The 20,429-nt window shown below is 55.6% G+C and overlaps 2 protein-coding genes across 6 annotated transcripts; one reads left to right on the top strand and one right to left on the bottom strand.

Moving 5' to 3' along the window:
• The first annotated feature begins 287 nt into the window (after positions 1 to 287).
• On the top strand, positions 288 to 14,103 carry FHIP2B (FHF complex subunit HOOK interacting protein 2B). Of its 3 annotated transcripts, XM_074338260.1 has the most exons (17): positions 337 to 493; positions 4,574 to 4,652; positions 6,761 to 6,930; positions 7,476 to 7,580; positions 7,683 to 7,805; positions 7,988 to 8,215; positions 8,323 to 8,519; positions 8,823 to 8,931; positions 9,145 to 9,221; positions 9,582 to 9,768; positions 10,466 to 10,611; positions 10,726 to 10,851; positions 11,012 to 11,102; positions 11,291 to 11,434; positions 11,792 to 11,932; positions 12,140 to 12,240; positions 12,463 to 14,103. In XM_074338260.1, the coding sequence occupies exons 1-17, from the start codon at positions 449 to 451 to the stop codon at positions 12,599 to 12,601; spliced, it is 2,208 nt and encodes a 735-aa protein (XP_074194361.1). In that variant the 5' UTR covers positions 337 to 448; the 3' UTR covers positions 12,602 to 14,103. The 3 variants fall into 3 exon arrangements, with proteins under 3 accessions (XP_074194362.1, XP_074194361.1, XP_074194360.1); XM_074338261.1 differs by lacking the exon at positions 12,140 to 12,240 and having other exon boundaries at positions 288 to 493; XM_074338259.1 differs by lacking the exons at positions 337 to 493; positions 11,792 to 11,932 and having other exon boundaries at positions 4,556 to 4,652.
• A 2,641-nt stretch (positions 14,104 to 16,744) lies between these two features.
• On the bottom strand, positions 16,745 to 20,001 carry NUDT18 (nudix hydrolase 18). Of its 3 annotated transcripts, none has more exons than XM_019714243.2 (3): positions 19,700 to 20,001; positions 18,546 to 18,759; positions 16,745 to 18,319 (listed from the first exon to the last, which is right to left on the bottom strand). In XM_019714243.2, the coding sequence occupies exons 1-3, from the start codon at positions 19,859 to 19,861 to the stop codon at positions 17,724 to 17,726; spliced, it is 972 nt and encodes a 323-aa protein (XP_019569802.1). In that variant the 5' UTR covers positions 19,862 to 20,001; the 3' UTR covers positions 16,745 to 17,723. The 3 variants fall into 3 exon arrangements, with proteins under 3 accessions (XP_019569802.1, XP_074194364.1, XP_074194365.1); XM_074338263.1 differs by having other exon boundaries at positions 18,546 to 18,843; positions 19,700 to 19,916; XM_074338264.1 differs by lacking the exon at positions 19,700 to 20,001 and adding an exon at positions 18,898 to 19,028 and having other exon boundaries at positions 17,575 to 18,319.
• Positions 20,002 to 20,429: the final 428 nt, after the last annotated feature.

The following is a 20,429-nucleotide window of genomic DNA, read 5'->3' as shown; positions in this document are numbered from 1 at the left end:
CTCAATTAGGACTCGCAGGGGTCCGTACTCCACAGTCACACGCGGCCTATGGCTACTGTGTGGGAACGGCTGGCGGCGGGGGCGTCTAGAGACTTACAGGACCCAGAAAGCTTCTCATTTCTCCACGAAACAACCTCCTGAACCACTTGCCCTATCTCGCTGCCACCTGGCTCCCCAGGGCGCCTCGCGGGACGGGAACCTGCCCCTCCGCTGCGGCGCCCCGGGCTCCGGCGCCCCTCCCGCTCTCCCGGCCTGACCTCTTTTCCGATCGCGGGCTGGGCCGGAGGGGTCTCCGGGGACCGGCGGACGAGCGCCCCCAGCCCAGCCGGGGCGGAGCGGGCCGGGCCCCGCCTCCCTCGCCGCGCGGCGGGGCCGCCCCTGCGCCCGGGGCTCCGCTGCCGCCGCCCGGCAGCCGGGATCCGGGAGCCGGAGAGGGCCGGGCGCCATCATGCTGAGCCGGCTCGGGGCGCTGCTGCAGGAGGCCGTGGGCGCGGTGAGGCCGGGGCGCGGGGAGGCCGCGGCGGCCGGGGTAGAGCCGGCGGGCGGCGGGCGGCGGGCGCAGGCCGCCCCGGGGAGGGGACCCCCACCGGGCCGCAGCGCCCTTCCCTGCCTCCGCGCCCGGTCCCGTCGCCCCCTCTCGCACAGCGCTCCCTGCTTCCAGTTGCTTCTTTCCTGATCGCGCCGTATTCCCAGACCGCTCCATTCCCTGACCCTTCTCCCGATACCGCTTCCTGTTTATTTTTCCTGCTCTCCATTCTCTCCCAATTCCCAGTTCTTTGGTGCCAGGGTGCTCCCTTGTCACCCAATAGTTTTTCCCCCAAACTCTCTAAGTCCCCTCCCCCAGCCTCTGTTTGCCTTCCTCCAGCAAGCTTCTCCTTTCTGGTCCCCTGGACTTAAAAATAGCTGCCCTTTCCTCTCTCGGAGCCCCTACACCATTCCAAGACCTTGTTCAGGCCCTTAACCTCCACTCGGGAGTGCAGGCCCTGCCTGGCCAAGTCCTCCGGAAGGGTAAACAGACATGGGGTGGGGGGAGGGGGAGTGGGGGAGACCGTGCCCAGGAAGCAGCCTTCTGCAGGTTTCCAGCCTGTTATCTCACATTACACAGAAGTCTTGAATCAGGGGCAGCCAGCCATGGTGGGGCCTGGGGCAGCTCTGTGGGGAAAAGTGTACTGATTTCTTACATTCTATCAGAGTTTGTGTTTCTGCCATTTTCTGTTGGGGGTGAAGGCTGGTCAGAGGTGGCCCACTAGGTTCACTTCATTCAGTAGGTAAAAGTGCAGTTTAGGTCATGTAGGCAGAGGCCCTGTACTTAAAGTAACCTTGCCAAGAATCTGCCTGTAAAGTTAATTCTTTTATCTCAGTGTAAATTCTCCCCTAATCGATCCGTTTAGTGTATCAGATTTTCTCAGGAGAAATAACCTTGGGTTCCACTCCCTTCCCACCACCCAAAATCAGAGCTTATTATGAATGAGAATGGTGTCAGTCTTAAGCAAACCTGGGAAGAAAGTGAAAAGCTCCTTCCACATCTGCCCCACGCCCCCAGCCCTGCTTTCCCCAGATGTCCAGGGGCCGCAGACCATCATCCCACCTGGGGAGGGGTTCCATCTCATCTCTCCTTCCCCTCCTCTCCGTCCCCAATCAAGACTGTCATCTTAGAAAGTGATCTGACAGACTACTTCCTGCCTCTCAGGGAAAGCTCCATAACTAAGGGTGGGGGTGGGGGCTGGGCGGGGAGTGACGGACAAGACTTTAGCCCTCAGAAGTGAATTTTCTTATGCCTCCAATGCAGAAATTTCACTGTCAGAGGCTGGAAGAGGTACCGGTGGTCAAGGGAGATACTTTTTAGGCAGGTGAGCTTAGGCCCCTCACTGTATGGCGCATAGGAGATACCCTAGAAGTTTGACTGGCCCTGTGTGGTCGTTAGGTCGGATGGGAGCCCATTGTCCCCCCTGTATTCCCACGTTTGGCCATAGGTCTCCCCCCAGGCTAGTCATCAGGTGAAGACCTCAGCACGTTGTTTGCTCCTTGTTAAGGAGGAAGCCTGCTCTTTCCTGCCCTCTTCTGACCAAATAGAATAGCAATCGTGATCTTTGAAAATAAATCATTTGGTACCATTCCTTTGGTCTGGAGTTAGGGTAGCTAATGATAGATTCAGGTAAAGATTATACCCCTGCTTTCTTCTCTCTCATGGTCTGTTTTGGCTAACCTGTGTTTTCCTGTGTCTCCTGTTCTTAATGGATAATTTAAAAAAATTTTTTTTGAGCCCCCATCACAGATTTGTGAGATAATTGTAGTGGTGAAGGGTCAGAGGGCTTTCCAAGAGAACGAATTAGGGAAAGGTTTCTTAACACGTTGCATACGGCGGGGTTTAAATCCCTCATACCCCTCTGTTCCGGCAGGTTTTTAAAAGAAACTACTTTAAAATGCACTCTTCTCTTTAAAGCGTAAATGCTTCTATGTCATTTATTATTTTTCTATAAATAATAGATTCTACAAATAAATTATTCTATAAATTATTCTATAAATAATTATTCTACAAATAATTCAATAAAATATGCAAAGTAAAAAGAGTCAACAGTAAAAACGAGAATTCTCATTATCCGTCCTTAACGCATGGCTCAGAAAAAAATGAAGATTCTCGTGATCCGTACACGTGTTAAGGAGCTTGCTGAACTTTTTAGTAATTAGGAATGAGTAGTCACTATGTGTGTGCCCCTTTAGGGGCAGATTCTGAAACACAGAACCGTCGCCCTCAGGGTGCTCACAAACGAGTAGAAGAGATGACTGCTAACCCAATAATAATAATAGCACATAGAACATGATAAGATACGGTCACACCACATGCTCAGTGTGTTTGGAACGACTGTGGGAGACGTCACTCTGCTAAGGGCCATGGTCCCCACAACTAATTTTGAAAGAAGACAAGATTTCCCCGGGCAGCCAAGGCAGGGGTGTGTGTCACGGCGTCTGCTTCAGTGTTATTGTTTCCTCCCCCTGTTGTAATGACCTTCTAAGCATTCTTCTTGCCTTTGTTTCCTACACACAACTGCCAGATGACTCTTCCTAAAACACTGCTCAGAAGATGTCACTGACCTGCTCCCCATGGCCTGTTTAAAAAAAAAAAAAAATCCAGATTCTTGGCCTGGCATTCAAGGCTCCATACACTCGTCCGTCCATCCTCACCCCAGACCCACTTTGCAGATTGCCTTCTGCAGAACATGCCTTTCCTTCATCTCTAATTGTTGAGATCTGACCCGGTTCTTTGAGTTTTAGTTCCAGCTTGACCTCAGTAAAGCCTTCTCTGTTCCAGCCTGTTGAAAGTGAGCCCTCTTTTCCCAGAGGTCACTTTCCACCTCTTCTGTGTTCTCACACTACTTCCTGTAGTGGAGTTATTCAGTGTGTTTTTGTATTCGCTTCTCCTTTGTGGCCCTGGATCTTAGACACCCTCAGATGCCTGTGGCATCTAGCATGGTGTCTTGTGTGGAATAGGCACTCAGAAGATACTTCCTGAAGAGATTAAAGGAGGAGATACTCAGTTCAGTGGTGTAATAAAGCATGAAGTTAGAGGGCTCTGCATCCTGGAACCCTGGAGAGACGTTGTAGAGCTGGTGGCCCCCAGCAGGACCTCACTGGGGGGCCATTAGGATCTAGACAAGTATAGGGGGCACAAGGCTTCCTGGGCAGAGTAGTAGCCTGAGCAAAGACTGAGAGGTAGAAATGAGCACTTGTGGGGACGGACTACATGGTTATGCATTTTTTCTCCTGCAAACATTCACTCTGCAAGGAAAGAAAAGAAAGGCCTTTTGCGGAGAAGTTGTCAGGGAAAGTGGTGGTTATTAGTTCAAGGCCACGGAGATGGTGAGAACACTTCTGGAAAAGGAGAGGTTTAGGGCTTGCTCAGAGCAGAGACAGAATCCCCCAGGGCCAATAGAAGGAGCTGGAGGAGGCATGGCCGGGAGCGGAGCTCGCTGAGGAGGAGTTAGGGCTGCATGGCCTGCAGCCTTGGACAATAGCTGCACACACGTTGTAAGTAAGGCCCTTTCTTAGTATTACCCATCTGGCTGAACTGAGCCTATCGTGGCCTTGAACCCAGCTGTTCACAGACTCTCAGATTCACAAGGACCTGAAAGTTTTGTCTTCACCACGTGTTCCACCTGTATCATTTTGCTTTTGTTGTTTTGAGAGCACGCTTCTGTTTTTCTGTGTACCTCTATTTTAGCACAACCATGTTGTATTGAAATGATCTGTCTCTGTGTCTATTTCCCCCACCAACATTCGTAGCTCCTCTGGGTCAGGGACTGTGGAATCATGACATGTGGCAGGAGTATAGCATTTCCAGCAGGGAGGGGGTCTGGGGAGAGGTGCCAAGAGATTGTTGGCAAGACATGGAGATAGTGCAGATGTGTTTCCTACACCCATGTTACTATTCCTTCTGAGAAGCCAGGGTCGTGGTGCCTCCTCCAAGGCCTAGCACTGACCTGATACGTAGTGGATGATGGAATGTCTGTTGTGATGTGTGCGGGTGGCAGCAGAGCCGGTGATCACACAGGGCATGTCTCTGCTCTCTCCATAGCGGGAGCCCAGCATTGACCTGCTGGAGGCGTTCGTGGAACACTGGAAAGGCATCACGCAGTACTACATCGAAAGCACAGGTAGGACCTGGTCTTCCCTTCAGGGAATTGGGAGAAAGGTATGGGCAGAGTCACCATGCAGCTCAGGGATGCAGGTGTTTTGAGGAAGGTGACATCTGCTGCTTAGGAGTTCAGGAGTGGGGCTGGCCCCGCCCTGACATTTTGGGAAAGGTGCTGTAGGAAGTGGGAATAGGGACAGGGAGGTTGGGGGTCTTGCTGGCCTACTCTGCAAGGCTGAGATTGAGCTCCACTTGCCTCCAGCTTCCAGCTGCGTAGAGCATCCAGGCCTTCAGTCATCAGACACCTGTGTCAGGACTTACTGATTAAAAGAAAAGAAACTGAACCAATTCCTCTTTTCCCTGAGCCAACTTAGAAGGCATTTCCCTTGTAGAGTCAGGAATAGCAGGAAAACAAAAACATGTAATGTGCCTGGGCTTTTCTCCCAAGCATATACCCGGGAGTCAAAGCCTTGGGCCATTTGAGCCCATCAGGCTCGCCACTGGGGGGCAGAATCTGATTAGCTGTGCTGTAGCCAGTGTGCTGGTATTGGACCAGTTGTCAGGTCGCCCTGTCCTGGACTTCGGACTGGGGGGGACGGGGTGGAGGGGGAATTGATTCTAGCCTACACCTTTCCTAAACGCTTTATTTCCAGCCTGAACTAGCCCAAGAAATTAGAAAGTGGCCTTGGATACTCTGGGGGGCCCTCTGAACCCTCCGTTAGACCAGGTTCCTTAGTCTTGGCACTGTGGACATTTGGATTGGCTCACATTTTGTTGTGGGGATGCACTGCAGTGTATTTACAACTCTGGCCTGTACCCACCAGAGGCCAGTATCCCCGTCCCCCCTTCTCACTGTGACAACCATAAATGTCTCTGCAGATATTGCCAAATATCCCGGAGCCGGGAAAGGCTAAATCGCCCCCAGTTGAGAATGACTGCTTTAGACGGATGATCGCTTTTTTTTTCATTGAGATATAATTGACATATTATTATTAGTTTCAGTTGTACAACATGTGGATTCAATATACGGCTATTGTGAAATGATCACAATAAGTCTGGTTAACATCCGTCACACACATAGTTACAGTTTTTTCTCTTGTGATAAGGACTCTTAAGATCTACTCTCTAAGCAATTTTCAACTATACAACACAGTATTATTAACTATACTGACCATGCTGTATATTACATCCCCAGGACTGATTTTATAACCGGAAGATTGTACCTTTTAGACTGAAGATCTCTTGACAGAGCCCCAATCCACTAGGAGAATAGGAAGAGATCCAGAGCTCACTCGGGTCCACCCAGGGCTTCGCCTAGGCCCCATCTGTTAATTTCCAGAACAGTCCCTATACCAGAGGTGTGGGAGTAGGTGAGACAGGCTGCCTTGTTCAAGAACCTTGCTTTCAAGAAAAGCCAGGGGGTGCTCCAAGGCCTGTCCCAAAGTACCAAGACTTATAAAAATACTGCTCCAAGGCCTGTCCCAAAGTACCAAGACATAAAAATACTGCTCCAAGGCCTGTCCTAAAGTACCAAGACTTATAAAAATACTCTACCCTCTGCAGCTATAAGAAAGCCCCGGTAACCAGCATCTCCCTCAGGACTGCCATATGGTTAAGCAGGTTTGAGTCTGGAGCCATGGTTGTGCACAGATTTTTTTCTTCTTCTGCATTTTAAAAAACAGAGTATTGCCTTCTGTTGAGTGTCAAGGGGACATAAACAGGCCCCAGAAGTTGATCAGTAGGGAGGGTGCTAGAAGATAGCTCCTAAATTATATGACAGACCCCTAAGCCCATGGCTTCTCACTCAGGCCCAGAGCTGGCCCGCAACCCTAGCGAAGATCCTTCTGTAGGCCCCAGGCTTTGGAGAAAAAATGATGCTCTTCCCTCTGACAAAGTGCTGGGGCCTGCACTCGTTATCAGTCAGAGTTGTATCCTGGGCTTCATTCCAGAAGGCCTCAGCTCTGAACTTCCGTTTCCTCTGGCCTTTGTTTGAAGTGGACTGTTCACTTGGCCTCACCCCAGGTTGCCCTCAGCCACCACCCTCCGGCCCCCCAGCCCCCGTGGGCTTGACACCATGGAGCCAGAGTGCCATCTTCCTCCCACTCACACATTTTCCTGAATCTCGATTAGATGAAGACACCCCAGCCAAGAAGACAGATATTCCCTGGCGGCTGAAACAGATGCTGGACATCCTGGTGTATGAGGAGAGGCAGCAGGCAGCCGGCGAGGCCGGGCCCTGTCTCGAGTACCTACTGCAGCATAAGATCCTGGAGACCCTGTGCACCCTGGGCAAGGCTGAGGTAGGCAGGACCCCGGTGCCTCTGGAACCTTCCATCCAAGCCAGGGCCCCTGGGTTCTAGGCCCTTCCAGCTGTGCTCTTCCCAGTCCCAACACTGAGGATGGGGGAGCCGATGGGGGGGGGGGGGCACAACACTGGGGCCAGCTCACTTAGCATCCCCTGCCACCTCTCCTTGCTTATCTGCTTTGCTGTCCTGTTCTCGCTGTCATTGAGGTTGAGGAAAGGCTCCCTTTCATTCATTCAGCAAAGATGTGCTAAGGACCAGCGGTGTGCCAGGCTATGTCCTAGCCACTGGGGACATAGCGGTGATTAAGACAAAGGAGCCCACATGTCATGTGTTTGATAATGACAAGGTTATGGAGAAAAGTAAAGTAGGACATGAGACTGGCAGCTCAGGGGAGACCAGTTTCAACAGTGAGGGGAGGAGGTATGTGGAGAAGGTGCCCCCAGAGCAGTGAGGGAGGGAGGAACGGCGGCACAGGGGGCAGTGCTCCAGGGAGGGGGCACAGCTTCCTGTCCTGACAGCCTCTGTTCCCTGGCCCTCAGTACCCACCAGGCATGCGGCAGCAAGTGTTCCAGTTCTTCAGCAAGGTGCTGGCCCAGGTGCAGCACCCTCTCCTGCATTACCTCAGCGTCCACAGGCCCGTGCAGGTGAGGGGCGAAGAAGCCAAGCGGGGGGGAGGGTCTGGGGGCAAGGCCCCCTCTCTTCCCTGTCACCCATTCCCTTCTGTTTCTATCCTGCTCTCCTTCCAGAAACTTCTCCGGCTTGGTGGGACAGTTCCTGGGTCCCTCACAGAAAAGGAGGAAGTGCAGTTCACCACAGTCCTCTGCTCTAAGATCCAGCAGGATCCCGCCCTGCTCACCTATATCCTGGAAGTGAGTGCCTCGGGGAACAGACCCGTAGTGTTTCTGAGGAAGCAGAGGTGGAGCAGGCTCCCGGGGAGGTGCTCAGACGGCCCATGCCCTGGCCCTGGCAGCCAGCACATGCTGCATTCCCAAGGGGGCAGCATGGGGAATGTTCTCCACCACGACCAGGCTTTATCCAGCCTCCTTTGCAGGGTAAAAAGACTGTCGCTAGGAAGAAGGTATCCAGAGAACCCCCCGCCCTGCCTGGAGAGATGGCCAGCATCAAAGACAAGGACCAGCCTCCCAGCAAGACTTCCGACACGGTTTCCTGTGGGGCCGGGGTCTTGACCACCCAGCTGCCGGCTGACACTGAGGAGCCCGATGGAGGGATTGGGGAGAACAACCTGGTCACCTCCCTGATTGGCTTGTGCAAGAGCAAGGTGCTCGCTGCCGAGACAGTGCACTGGGGGGTAAGGGGTTGCAAATGGCTGGGAGGGGACTTGGGGACTCAGATGTATGTCCCTGATGTTGCATCTGTATTCCCTAGAAAGGTCGGGTGGCCCTGAAGGCCCAAGAGAACCTGCTGCTCCTGGTTAGTGTGGCTTCCCAGGCAGCTGCCACCTACCTGGTGCAGAGCAGCCCCTGTTGCCCAGCGATCGTCGAGCACCTTTGCCAGCTGTACCAGTCCATGCCCACCTTCCTGGACCCTGCAGACATTGCTACTTTAGAGGGTATTAGCTGGAGGTAGGTGCTTGACTAGGGAAGGCGGGGCTGCATCTTCAGTGGCTGGAAGCCCTGCCTGTCCTCCGGTTTCCAGCTCCTCTTGTTTTCCAGGAGGGATGGGGACCCCTACTGGCCACCCTCTTCCAGAGATTACAGCCCTTCCCCAAGGCCTTCCCACCCCAGGGAAGCATCACTTTTATTTCTGCCCACAGAGCCCCCGTAGAACTGACCACCCCACCACACCCACTGCCCTGTAACAGTTTCCAGGGCAGAGGGAGAAAGGGCTCAGCTCCCAGAACACACTCCTCCCTCGCTCTCCTGCAGGTTACCCAGTGCCCCGTCCGATGAGGCTTCCTTCCCTGGCAAGGAGGCCTTGGCTGCCTTTCTGGGCTGGTTTGATTACTGTGACCATATCATCATGGAGGCACACACGGTGAGCAGGAGCAAGTGTCCCCTATTTCACGCGGCTCCCTGCGCTGTCTCCATCTTAAGGACTCAGTGGGTCTCTCAGGAGCCAGCCAGGGCTCGGATTAGCCGGGATCCTCTCTGCCTGTTACGTTGGACGCGGTGTAAAGACATAGTTATTTCTCAGCGGAACACTGTCGTGGGAGGTAAACGTGCTTAAGACATGCTCTTTGGCGCCCAGGTGGTTGCGGACGCCTTGGCAAAGGCTGTGGCTGAGAAGTTATTCGTGGAGATTCTGCAGCCCCAGCTCCTGCACGTGTAAGTCTCTGTCCTGTCCCCTCAGGTGTGACCATGGTATGGATTGAACCACCCACCCCACTTGCCCCTTCCTGTCCCTATGGCTAGAGGGACCTCCCTGGCCAGAGTCAAGTGAGTCTGTGGACTCCATCGGTTCCTGTTGGCCAGGCCTGCCCCCTGACACACATGTGGCTCAGAGCCATTGTGGGCTAGTAAAGGCCTCCGCCGTGGGACCCCAAGACCTCAGGATGGATGGGAGTAAGCAGAGATGTAAGGAAACCAGAAAAGGGTTCCGCCACCCCCAAACGCATCCACTCGCTGCCCCTCTGGCCTCTCCCCCGCCCCACGCCCCCAGCCTGGCTTAGTGCTCTTTCCACATAGGTCTGAGCAGAGCCTCCTGACCGCCACTGCCCTGCTCACAGCACTGCTGCGCCAGCTCCGCTCCCCTGCGCTGCTTCAAGAGGCCGTGACTTTCCTCCTAGGCATGGAGCAGCAGCCTGCAGCCCTGGAGGACCCCCGCACTCTGTGCGTTCACCTCATCAGGCATTGCGACCACCTCTCTGATGAGGTGAGATGGGAGGGCCCTCTCTCCACCAGCTTCTCCCCCACCCCTGCCAAAAGGAATTCCTGACATCTCCCATTTTCATTAGCTTTCCAGGTGGTTCTGCCTTTGAAACATTGAACTCCGCCCCCCTCCAAAAAAACAACAACAGTGACACAGTGATTGGTAGCCAGACTGCTTTTGTCACATACCGGGTTTCCCCAAAACTAAGACCAGGTCTTACATTAATGTTTGCTCCAAAAGACGCATTAGGGCTTATGTTCAGGGGATGTCATCCTGAAAAATCATGCTAGGGCTTATTTTTCGGTTAGGTCTTATTTTCGGGGAAACACGGTAGTCATTTTCGGTGATCACATACTTGTGATGGCTCTTTATATCCTACAAACTACTTTTACATGAATTGGACTTGTTTGAGGCTCACAGCCACACTGTGAGACAGGTGAGGCCAATATTCCACTTTTCGGACATGGAAACTGAGGCACAGAAAAGCCAATTGGCTCACCTGATAATCGCTCAATTAGTACTGGAACTGGGAACAGCCAGAATTCTGATTCCTGGGCCAACACCCACCCATGCCCCCCAAAACCTTCCAGGGAAGGGGTACCCCCTTCTAGGGGTACTTTTCTTACCTGGCTGAGCAACTCCCAGGCACACCGAGAAGCTGGGGCAGGAAGGGGCATCATGCTAACTCCTCTTGCCCCAGATCAGCATTGCCACGCTGCGGCTGTTTGAGGAGCTGCTCCAGAAACCCCACGAGCAGATCGTCCGTAGCCTGATCCTGTGCCACCTCGAGGGCCGCCTTTACGTGGTCCGGGGCGCACCGGAGCCTGAGAGCTATGAGGACACCCTGTAAGTAAAACCCGGTGCCTCTGGGAGGCCCAGGCCCGCCCCCCCCAGCCCTCCGTACCCCCACTCTCGCTCTTTCATTGGTTCATTGGTGCCACATGTGTGCCCTGGCCACAGAGACCTGGAGGAGGACCCCTACTTCACAGATGGCCTGGATGCTGGCTTTCAGCCCTCCAGCAAGCCCACCCCTGCCCCTGCCACCAACTTGGATGGCAAAACGGCGGTCACTGAGATCGTCAACAGGTAAGGGGCAGGTCAGGAAGTCTGAGCCACTCGAGTTTGTTCTGCCTTTAGTCATAGCCCGGCTGGGGCACAGCCTGGGAAAGGGTATTCCCTCCGGGTGGAGATGGAGCAGGGTGAGCAAAGCCCCAGTGGGGCCTCGCCACACTGAGGTTTCTCCCAGCTTCCTCTGCCTGGTTCCTGAGGAAGCCAAGACGTCAGCTTTCCTGGAGGAGACTGGCTATGACACGTACGTCCACGATGCTTACGGACTGGTGAGTGTTAAGCCCTCTCCCAGCGCCCACACTTGCCCCTCAAAGCTGTGGGGTTGATAACTCCGCCTTCTCCCTCCCTGAGCTCTGCCCTAGATGCTCCCAGATCTAGCCAAGCGCCCTGTGTGGGCCCCTCTGTGTGCTGGGGCCTCCTGACCATGGGCCTCCTCCTCAGCTCCCCCCTGTTTCAGTTCCAGGAGTGCAGCTCTCGAGTTGCCCCCTGGGGCTGGCCCAAGGTTCTCACACCCCTGGACCCCCATGAGCCAGAGCGGCCTTTCTTTGAAGGTCACTTCTTCCGAATGCTGTTTGACCGCATGTCCAGGATTTTGGAACAGGTAGCCAATAGGGCTGGGCCCCAGCCAGAGGGTGTGGGCCCATAGGAGCACCCCAGGTGGGCGCCTCGAGTCCTTCAGGAGAGCAGGGCCCGACCACAGGGGTTGAGTCGTCTTAGGTTCTTTAGTTCCACACTCCCCCACCCCCTACCTTTCCCCAGGCGGGAAGCCCCATCTTGCCTCTGCTCCACACGCCCTAACATGTTCTGGCCCTCAGCCCCAGGGGATCCATGACACACACACATCACGTGGGTCTCCCACCCCCGCACACGTTCACACTGGCCAGGCGCCTTTCTGGGGGAGTGCAAAAATGCTCACCACCCCTGCCAACCCTTAGCTTGTCCACCGTGTTCCCTGTAGCCATACAGCCTGAACCTGCAAGTGACCTCAGTCCTGTCCCGGCTCGCCCTCTTCCCCCACCCCCTTATCCACGAGTACCTCCTGGACCCCTACATCAACCTGGCCCCTGGCTGCAGGAGCCTGTTCTCTGTTCTCGTCCGGGTAAGGGTGCCCAGGCTAAGGGCATGTGCCAGTGGTGGGGCAGGGAGGGAGGGGAACAGGACGTGGGGGGGGTGGGCTGCAGGAGCAGGTACCCTTGCCAGCACTAGGGGGAAGCATAGGTCCCACCCTGGCCCCAGGGTGCAGCAGAGCCAGGGGACCCTGCTTCAGTGTCACTGGTCCCCACCTCAGTCCTCTTGTTCCTGCTAGGTAATTGGGGACTTGATGCAGAGAATTCAGAGGGTACCCCAGTTCCCAGGCAAACTGCTCCTGGTGCGCAAGCAGCTGATGGGTCAGGTCCCTGGGGAGCAGTAAGTAACCTAAGGAAGTGGGTGCCTGGGGAAAAGCCCTGGGTGGGAGGGAGGAGTGCTTCAGGCTAGGGAGGCACCAGGTCAGGGCACAGAGGGCCTGTTGCTGAGCTCTGTCCCCACTTAGAGGGCCCTGCCACTGGGTTATGCCGTGGGGACATTGGGGTGTCACGCTGGGGGCACACCCACTGCCTCCCTGGCATGACCCTAAGCTCTCTTTCTCAGGCTGGACCACCAGACCCTCCTCCAGGGTGTGGTAGTACTGGAGGAATTCTGCAAGGAGCTGGCTGCCATTGCTTTCGTCCAGTTCCCTCCACATGGTCCTCACCTGTGTCTCTCCCCGCCTCCGGAAGGGCATGTCTGAGCCAGGAGCATGACGGGAGGGGAGTCTCCTGTCCTCACCTCTTCCCAGGAGCTGCCTCTCGCCTGGCACAGCCACCCCACTCTCTTCCCAGGGCGAGAACTTGGCTCCCTCTCCTCTGTATCCAGGCACCTCTGCCCCTGGAGGCCTGGTCTTTAGCTCCCAGGTTACCGCAAAGAGACCTTGCCTTGATGGCTACACCAGGCTGGGCTTCTGGAAGTGGGTCTCCAAGGTACCGGAAGTCAATGAGCCAAAGAGGGGACCTCCCAGACAGCATGGTATCCTTGGGACCTTCTTGGGGGAGATGGGAAATAGCCAGGTGAGCACCTGAACCCAGACTCTCCTGTGTTCTATGTCACCTGCCTCTATGGGCCATTTGTGGCCTGGGCCAAGACCTGTGACTCAATTACGGGCACTAAGGGTAGTGAGCTGATGTCTCCAAGGCGGGTCAGGACCATAGGTCAGAAAGATGGGGACACGGGAGCCCTCTTTCTATCACACCAGGTCCCACAGATGCTGCTGAGACATTTTTTTCTCCTGTCTTCTTAACCCTTGGGGAAGGGACAGTGGATGGTAGGGATAGCCCTCTCTTCCTGCCGGGCCCTCCTGGACACTGTTGCAAAATCCCCAGCCGCCTCATGGCGAATGGCCAAAGCATGCTCCGCGCCCAGGCGGGGGCAGCTGCTAATGAGAACCTTGATGCAACTGCACCAGGGCGGGAGAGGGCCTGGGGAGCTGGGGCTGGGTGCCAGGCTCCAACTCCAGCTGGTTTCTCTCTGGCGCCTCTGAACCCGTCTCAGCAGGTCCACAACACCTGGGCAGAGGGGCTGAGAGACCGGGGGAGGCCAGGCCCAGCCTCCAGTGTTCTCGATGGAATGCTCTTCCAAGGGAGCAAGAGAGCTCAGGGTACAGATAGATGCCCATCTGACTGCAGGCCCCCAAGGTCTGGCAGGGAGAGGTTGGGGTACAGGCAGAGAGTCCTGGTGATCTCCCTGCATGCCCTCCATGGCTGGGGCTGCCACCCCACCCGGCCAGAATCTGTCTCGGCCTGTAGGAACACACCGGCGGCGCCAGGCATTACCTCACAGCAGGACTGCAGTTGCTGGCTTTGCTCCTGGGCAAGGAGGAGCAGGCCAGAGCCCCTTTCGCTTCCTTTTCCTGCCCATGCCACTTCTAGAAGCCAGCCACCGGTTGCCAAGAGGTGACATGAAAGAGAAGGAAACTCAGTGACCTCTGTCTCTCCCGCATTCCTCCAAGCTGGGGACGACTGAACTGCTTTTCTGAAGGACACGTGCATGTGCGTGCGTGTATGCTCACACGGATGTCGGCGTGGGACGGGGGAGCAGAGCTCAGTGGGCAAACTGGGTCTGGACTCTTCAATTCCGAAAACATTCAAGCATCCAGGAGTCATAGACACTCCCTTCCTCGATGCACTTTGGCATTCTCTCAGTGTCCCCCCCCCCCCCGCCCCGACACCGCAGCAATAAATGGCGTGGTTGCGTGGACACAGCTGCCCTGTTCCTCTCCACCCTTCGTGTCCTTCTGCCCAGGGCTCCACTGCTAATTCAGGCCCATCTTCCTCCCCAGGGAAGACAAATTAAGTTCCTTTTTCAGCACTGGTGTGGGGTGCGGTGGGGAGGTGGGGTAGTGGTGGTAAACAGAGACAGGCTCTGGCAGTGCAAATCTGACATTCCTCAGTGCCTGCCAGGAACAGGCTCTCTTGGCCCGGCAACACTATTTCTACTCAGCTTGCCCACAGCTGAGGACCAGCTAGCCTCCGAGACACCAATGGAGTGGGCCCTCTGAGCATCTGTATGCAAGTCTCAGGTTTAGGTGTTTAGGTGATGAGTTGTAGGACTGCTTTAGAGGGCCTGATAGAACCGTGGGCCTGCTAGTTTAAAAGTCTTGTTCCCAAATGAATGTGTGGGGATCCTCTGAGGGGGTCACCAAGAGTGCACCCCGGCAGGGCAAGCTGAAGACTGGAGAGAGATCAATGGTTCTCACTCCAAGGTATGTGTGGGACAGAGCCAGGAGTGCAGTTTCCAGGCTCTCACCCTCACATGGAAAGGTGCTGGCTCAGGTAGTAAATGACCATCAACTGTGATTGGATGGCCATCAGCTGTGACTAGTTGGCCATCAGCTGTAACCAGTGAGCCATTGGCCACTAATATAACTGCTGTGGCTACGCTAGCAGCAAATGGGGGCTAGCAAGAAGATGGTGGCTGAGCTAGTATGCACGGATTGCAGCTAGCAAGTGGGGTTGGTTGGCTGGCAGAAAAGAGGACGGCAGGTTGCAGATTGTGTGGCTCCTGCCTCCTGTGTCTCCAACCCAGCCGCCAGTGAGACTATAGTAGTATGACTCCCCTATCTATGGCTCCGTGGGTGTTCCTTTTTGGCTTCACCATATCCCACGTTCTTATGTGGGGAGCAGGACTAGAGACCCCACATGACACATGGCGCAGCGAGCAGGGTGTGGTGCCGGCCAAAGCTCCTCAAAGGGCAGTGGAGCAGTTTGTGCATATGAACACTCAGTCTCAGGAAGACCAGGAGGAGCAGCTGCCAGAGAGCTGGACCCCCGTGGAGGGGTGGGAAGACGTGGACAGTTCCTCAACCAGCACAGGCCGGAGAAAGCGAAGGTCATTGCGGCCCTGTGGGCTGGGAAGTGCTTGCTGGGGCAGCCCTGATGCAGGACTTGTAGTCCCAGGAGGAAAGGCTTGCTGAGTCCTCCTTGGGAGATGAGGGTGAGGTCAAGGTCATCCTTCACCCCCAGGACAGCCCTAGCGAATGACTGTGGACTATGGGGAATGGGCTCCATCCCTAATTTAATGGACCGCTTGACTGTTTGCTTGGGAATGTACCACCGTGTAGTGGAACTGGCGGATGTTTGCTTTTGTGTCTTGACCGGCCGCCATCAAGAATATATAAGCACTTTGACTGTGATCCGCTGTTCCAGCACAGTGCCCTAAGAGGCCCTGGCTGTGTCCAGGAAGTCTGGCTTTGCCCAGAGAGAGTGGCAGTGCGCTAAGAGGCCCTGGCTGTGCCCGGGGAGACTGGTGATACCTAAGAAGCCCAGGAAGTCTGGCTGTGCCCAGAAGGACTGGTGGTGCCCTGAGAAACCCTGGCTGTGTCCAGAGTGCCTGGCTGAGTCCAGGATATTGCATTCACCTTCAGGGTCCTCGCACAGGGCCCCTCGCGGAAGACACTTGTCGCGTAGATTGTGAGGCGAGACCCTGTAGGGGTGGTGTGGGGACAGAGCCAGGAGTGCAGTTTCTAGGCTCTTGGCCTCACGTGGAAAGATGCTGGCTCAGGTAGTAAGTGGCCATCAACTGTGATTGGATGGCCATCAGCTGTAACCAGTGAGCCATTGGCCACTAATATAACTGCTGTGGCTACGTTAGCAGCAAAATGGGGGCTAGCAAGAAGATGGTGGCTGAGCTAGCAAGAGCAGATTGCAGTTAGCAAGTAGGGTTGGTTGGCAGAAAAGTGGGCGGCAGGTTGTGCGTAGTGTATCTCCTGCTTCCTGTGTCTCCAACCCAGCCACCAACGAGAATATAGTGGTATGACTATGACTCCCCTATCTATGGCTCCGTGGGTGTTCCTTTTTGGCCTCACCATATCCTGCACTCTATGTGGGGAGCGGGGCTAGAGACCCCGCACGACACCCTGCATGACAGTATGTTAGCATCGCTCAGGTGGTTTTTTAAAACACCAATGCCCTGATCCCACCCTCCACAAGTTAAATCAGTATCTCTGGGGGTGGCCTACAATTGCTTTAGAAGCTCTCCAGGTGATTCTAATGGGCACCCAGGGTTGAAAAACAACATAGGCTAAATAAGAGGAGCACAGCTCATTGCCTTTCACCACGGATATGGACTGATAAGTCCCTCAGACAACAGAGTCAGTCAAAGGGTTTGGCTCCACCCTTTGGAAGGTATTTGTCCTCAGAGGGGACAGGAGGATTCCTACCATAGTCCTAGAGGCCAGACAGACAGGATGGCCACCAAGAAAGGCAGGGTAGGGAGCTGTGTGTGTGTGTGGCTTGAGGGAGGTTACCCTGGTCTTTCAGTGCCAGAGAGTAGTTACCTCAGAAGGGAAGCCCAGTCAAGTGTTTCCCGACTCAATCACAAATCTGGACTTGAGGCAGAGCAAGGAGTACACAATATATTTTCTTTGTTCATTTCCTTTGGTTTTCCCTTACATTTTAGTCAAGTTCTTTCTTTAAACTATTCCTCCATGATTTCAGCTGAGCTGAGGGGAAATTAAGAAAGTTTTTGTCTGGTATGGGCTGGAGCTGTTGAAAGGCAGAGGCAGGAGCCTGGCAGAGTGGCACAGGAGTCAGAGAGCTCCAAGAGACGGAAACCCAGGCGGCGGAAGCTCTCACAGCTCCTTGCCCACCTGGAGCTTCCCTGGTGTTCTCTCTGCTCAAACCTTGATGGGGATATGGTCACTTCCTACCGTGGCAGGCAAGAGGAAGAGGGCCCCAGTGGGCCCAACACAAGCCATGGCGGACAGCAGGAAACCTGCCTGCCTCAGTCACCCCTTAGCCGGCAGACTGGCCCCTGCAGTGTCAGCTTGCTGTCTAGGATGGCGTGGGTGGCTGCCAGTGGTACAAGGGGAGGAACTTCTCTTCTGAGGGCAGTCCCCTCTTCCTGCTCACTTCCTCCCCACAGAGACGCTTAGGTGGGAAGGTAAAGTAAGCAACACCTATTTACTAAGCAAGGGGACCATTCCCTTGGAGTGACCTCCCATAGCACCCCATGTTCTAAGTGCTTGAGAATCTGGATTTAGGCCTTTACCAAAGGAGGGGTAGGCGTGGAAAATGATAAGATGCCATCTCAGGTTCAGAAAGTTATTGCATCCCCGTGGGGAGCAGTGCCCTCATACCTTTGGGCAACTGGGTTCTTGAGCTCTGGACTTCTTGCTTGGTAAAAGGCACTGTCCCTTTTGGTACAACGTAGGGACCTGTTCCACAGTGAGGGGAGATGGAAGTCCCCCTGAGCAGGAGAACTGCCCTGCTCCCAGTGTGACAAGATCCCTGATTGCTAACCTGCCTTCCTCAGAGGGAGGCAAAACCGCGGTGGAGGGAGCACAGGCACCCACCTCCTTGCTCACCGATGGCACCTTCCTATCTATTGAGGGGGATGACAGATGATTCCTGAAGCCTCTGTAAGAGCTGGCTTTGTAGGTCTTCCTCCATCACTTTCCACCAAAAGAAGTTCTCACCCCGAACCTTCGGGGGCTCATTTTGGATACCTGCGTTCCGAAAAGCCACTGTCACCAGAACATTCAGGCAGATACCATCTGTATGGTCTTTGCCCAGGTGCTGCAGTCCAAGCAACCCCTTGGTCTCCACTGTCAAGTGGTGCAGGGTCAGACACTCTTGCAATAGTCGCAGGATGGCCATCTTGATTCCACCCCTCTGCTCCATAGGGGTAAAGCCACAGGCCGTGATGGGCAAGTGAGGTATCCCCACTTTGCCCACCAACACCCACACTGTCTGGACACTGGTAAAGGTGGCCACGAGCCGCTGGCAGACCAGAGTGCAGGGAAGCTCTTGGGGCAGAACAAGCGGGTGCCTGGCCTGCTGGCAGTACTGGGCAGCCAGCTCCACCAGGGGCAGAATGTCAAGGGCTCGCAGCGGAGTGGGCAGGGAGGTTCGTGGGTACCAGCCAGCCTGCAGGGACTCCGCATCTGCCTCCTTGGAAGTCTTGAGAACTCCACCTGGGGGAGCGGTGGGGGACAGGGTGGGGGAAAGGGTCCATGTTGAGAGAAGTGCCAGGCCTGGCAGAGTTGATAGCCACCCAGCCATTCTAGCCCTGACCCTCAGACTGAAATATGGAGATGCCAGGCTTGTACCAGCCACAAAAAGGGCTCATCTCACTGGAGGTCAAGCTGGGGGAAAGGTGTCGATTGCCCCATGCCCACAGTGCCACCAGGTGGGCTGTACCTGTTGGGCGAGCGAGGAACACGAAGCGGATCCAGGAGGGGCCCCTCTCCTCCACAGACAGCAATGTCAGAGGCTCACAGTGCAGCCCGGCCTCCTCCTTCACCTCCCGCTGTAAAGCCTCCACGATGGTCTCCCTGGGCTCCATCCTCCCCGCGGGTAGGTACCAGGACCCATGGCATTCTTTCTTGGCCTCCTGGATCATTAGCACCTCATCCTGAGGGGAGAGAGAGGATCCTCACCCCCACACAGCCAGGCTGGGCGCTCCAAAGGAGGAACACAGCCAGAAGCCTTCCCGTGCCTTGGGGACAGAAAATCTCAAACAGTCATCCGGTACCCCCTTACTGGTGGTCACCTTCAAACTGCTGAGCTCTCCTGGGGACGGGCTCTTCTGTGGCTGCCAGCTGCAGATGCCCCTCTCTGCAATTCATCCTTTTGCATTTGGACTTCCATTTCAGAAAGCGGCTAAGATTCCCGGGAGTTGCTTCAAGGACAGAGAATTAGGCCCCACAAGGGGGGGGTTGCCATGTGTCCTACACTGTCTGCATACATCACTGTATCTCTCACCTCCCCTCATGGTTTAAAAACTGCTTGTGGCCTGTCCTCTCACTGAAGTCTGGGGTTGAAACATGCCCCCACCCCTCATACTATACAACTCCTATCTATGGTCCTGGTCCCTTCTAGCTGTTGTTACAGCAATTTGTACAAGGACCAGCACCAAAAAGAACATCACACGGGTGAGAGAGTCTGAGTGTAAGCGCCAAGTGGTGCCATTACTGTCGGTGGAGTTCAGGGGAGGTCTCTGCAGCACTGGACAGATCTTTAAGAGAGTCCATGCCGCGGCGGCGGACACTATACTAAATTCTGGGGAAAGGAAGAGGAATAAAACAATCCCCCCTCAAGGAACCGAGGCCTAGTGGGATGAGACAAAGGCTCCTGGCCTCGGTTTCCTCCTCTGTACAATCGTAGGGCTCTGGACAATCCTAGGGCTGGGCCGCACAAGGCTCAGGTGTCAGTGTTTTAAGTGAATGTGCTTTGCAAAACTGGAAGGCGCCACCCACAAAGAAGCGGTGGCTGCTGCCGGTAGGTCGTCTGTCCCCACGGGGCTGGCTGCGCGCTCCGGGACCCGGGCGGAGAGCCGGCGGGCGGACGCTCACCTGCTCGTTGAGGCACACGGCCAGCACCACGTAGCAGACGTTCCTCCGCAGCCGCACGGGTGCCGGCGGCTCCTCGGACGGCTCCGAGTCACAACTCTGCACACACAGTCCCCGGCCCCCCAGCACCGCTGCCAACTCCACCGCCAGGTCTTCCGAGGCCATCCAGTCCCTTGGGAGGCGGCGGCCGTGCCCCGCAGACCCGCCGAGTCGGGTGGGGGGCAAGGCGGTGCAGCCGGTGGTGCGTCACCGGGGCCCTCGTCCCCTCCTCCGCGGACTCGCGCCGGGCGTGCTCGCGAACGAGGAAGCGCCGGCCAAGTCCCAGCCACTGATAGGCTGCGCGTCCCCGCGGCCTGCCTGGATTGGCTGGCTCGCAGCGGTCATCGCGTTGTGCGGACCCGCCCGGCTTCGGCTTCGGCTTCTCCATCGGTTCCTCCTCGCCCTCTCCCGGCACCTCTAGCCGCCACCCTTGCTAATTTCTCCATCGCGCGCAAGTCCGCACCGGTTTCGAACGGGTACGTCATCCTGCCTGCAGGCTGCGGAGAGCCACAGTGGCCAGCGACGGTAGCATCACAACAACACCGATAACGTCACGGAGGCCCGGGGCGAGGCCGGGACCCACTGTCCAGCTTTGGTCATAAACATACCACTGCATTGCCCGAAACGACCACTTCCCCCCAATAACCCCCGTTTTCACTGAAAATGTACTGAATGTCACCGTAGTGGGGGGAAG

This window comes from Rhinolophus sinicus, linkage group LG07, assembly GCF_036562045.2.
Source record: "Rhinolophus sinicus isolate RSC01 linkage group LG07, ASM3656204v1, whole genome shotgun sequence".
NCBI classification, from domain to species: Eukaryota; Metazoa; Chordata; class Mammalia; order Chiroptera; family Rhinolophidae; genus Rhinolophus; species Rhinolophus sinicus.
The sequence above is the reverse complement of the archived record's forward strand: the minus strand, read 5'-3'. Positions and strand labels throughout refer to the sequence as shown.

Excerpts from the sequence above, each read along its gene's own strand:
- FHIP2B (XM_074338261.1), top strand. The coding sequence starts at position 449 with ATGCTGAGCCGGCTCGGGGCGCTGCTGCAGGAGGCCGTGGGCGCG. Across the intron at positions 494-4,573 it reads TGCAGGAGGCCGTGGGCGCG|CGGGAGCCCAGCATTGACCT; the intron begins GTGAGGCCGGGG and ends CTCTCTCCATAG. Across the intron at positions 11,103-11,290 it reads TCCACGATGCTTACGGACTG|TTCCAGGAGTGCAGCTCTCG; the intron begins GTGAGTGTTAAG and ends CCCCTGTTTCAG.
- NUDT18 (XM_019714243.2), bottom strand. The coding sequence starts at position 19,861 with ATGGCCTCGGAAGACCTGGCGGTGGAGTTGGCAGCGGTGCTGGGGGGC. Across the intron at positions 18,760-19,699 it reads CCGTGTGCCTCAACGAGCAG|GATGAGGTGCTAATGATCCA; the intron begins GTGAGCGTCCGC and ends CTCTCCCCTCAG. Across the intron at positions 18,320-18,545 it reads GTTCCTCGCTCGCCCAACAG|GTGGAGTTCTCAAGACTTCC; the intron begins GTACAGCCCACC and ends CCGCTCCCCCAG.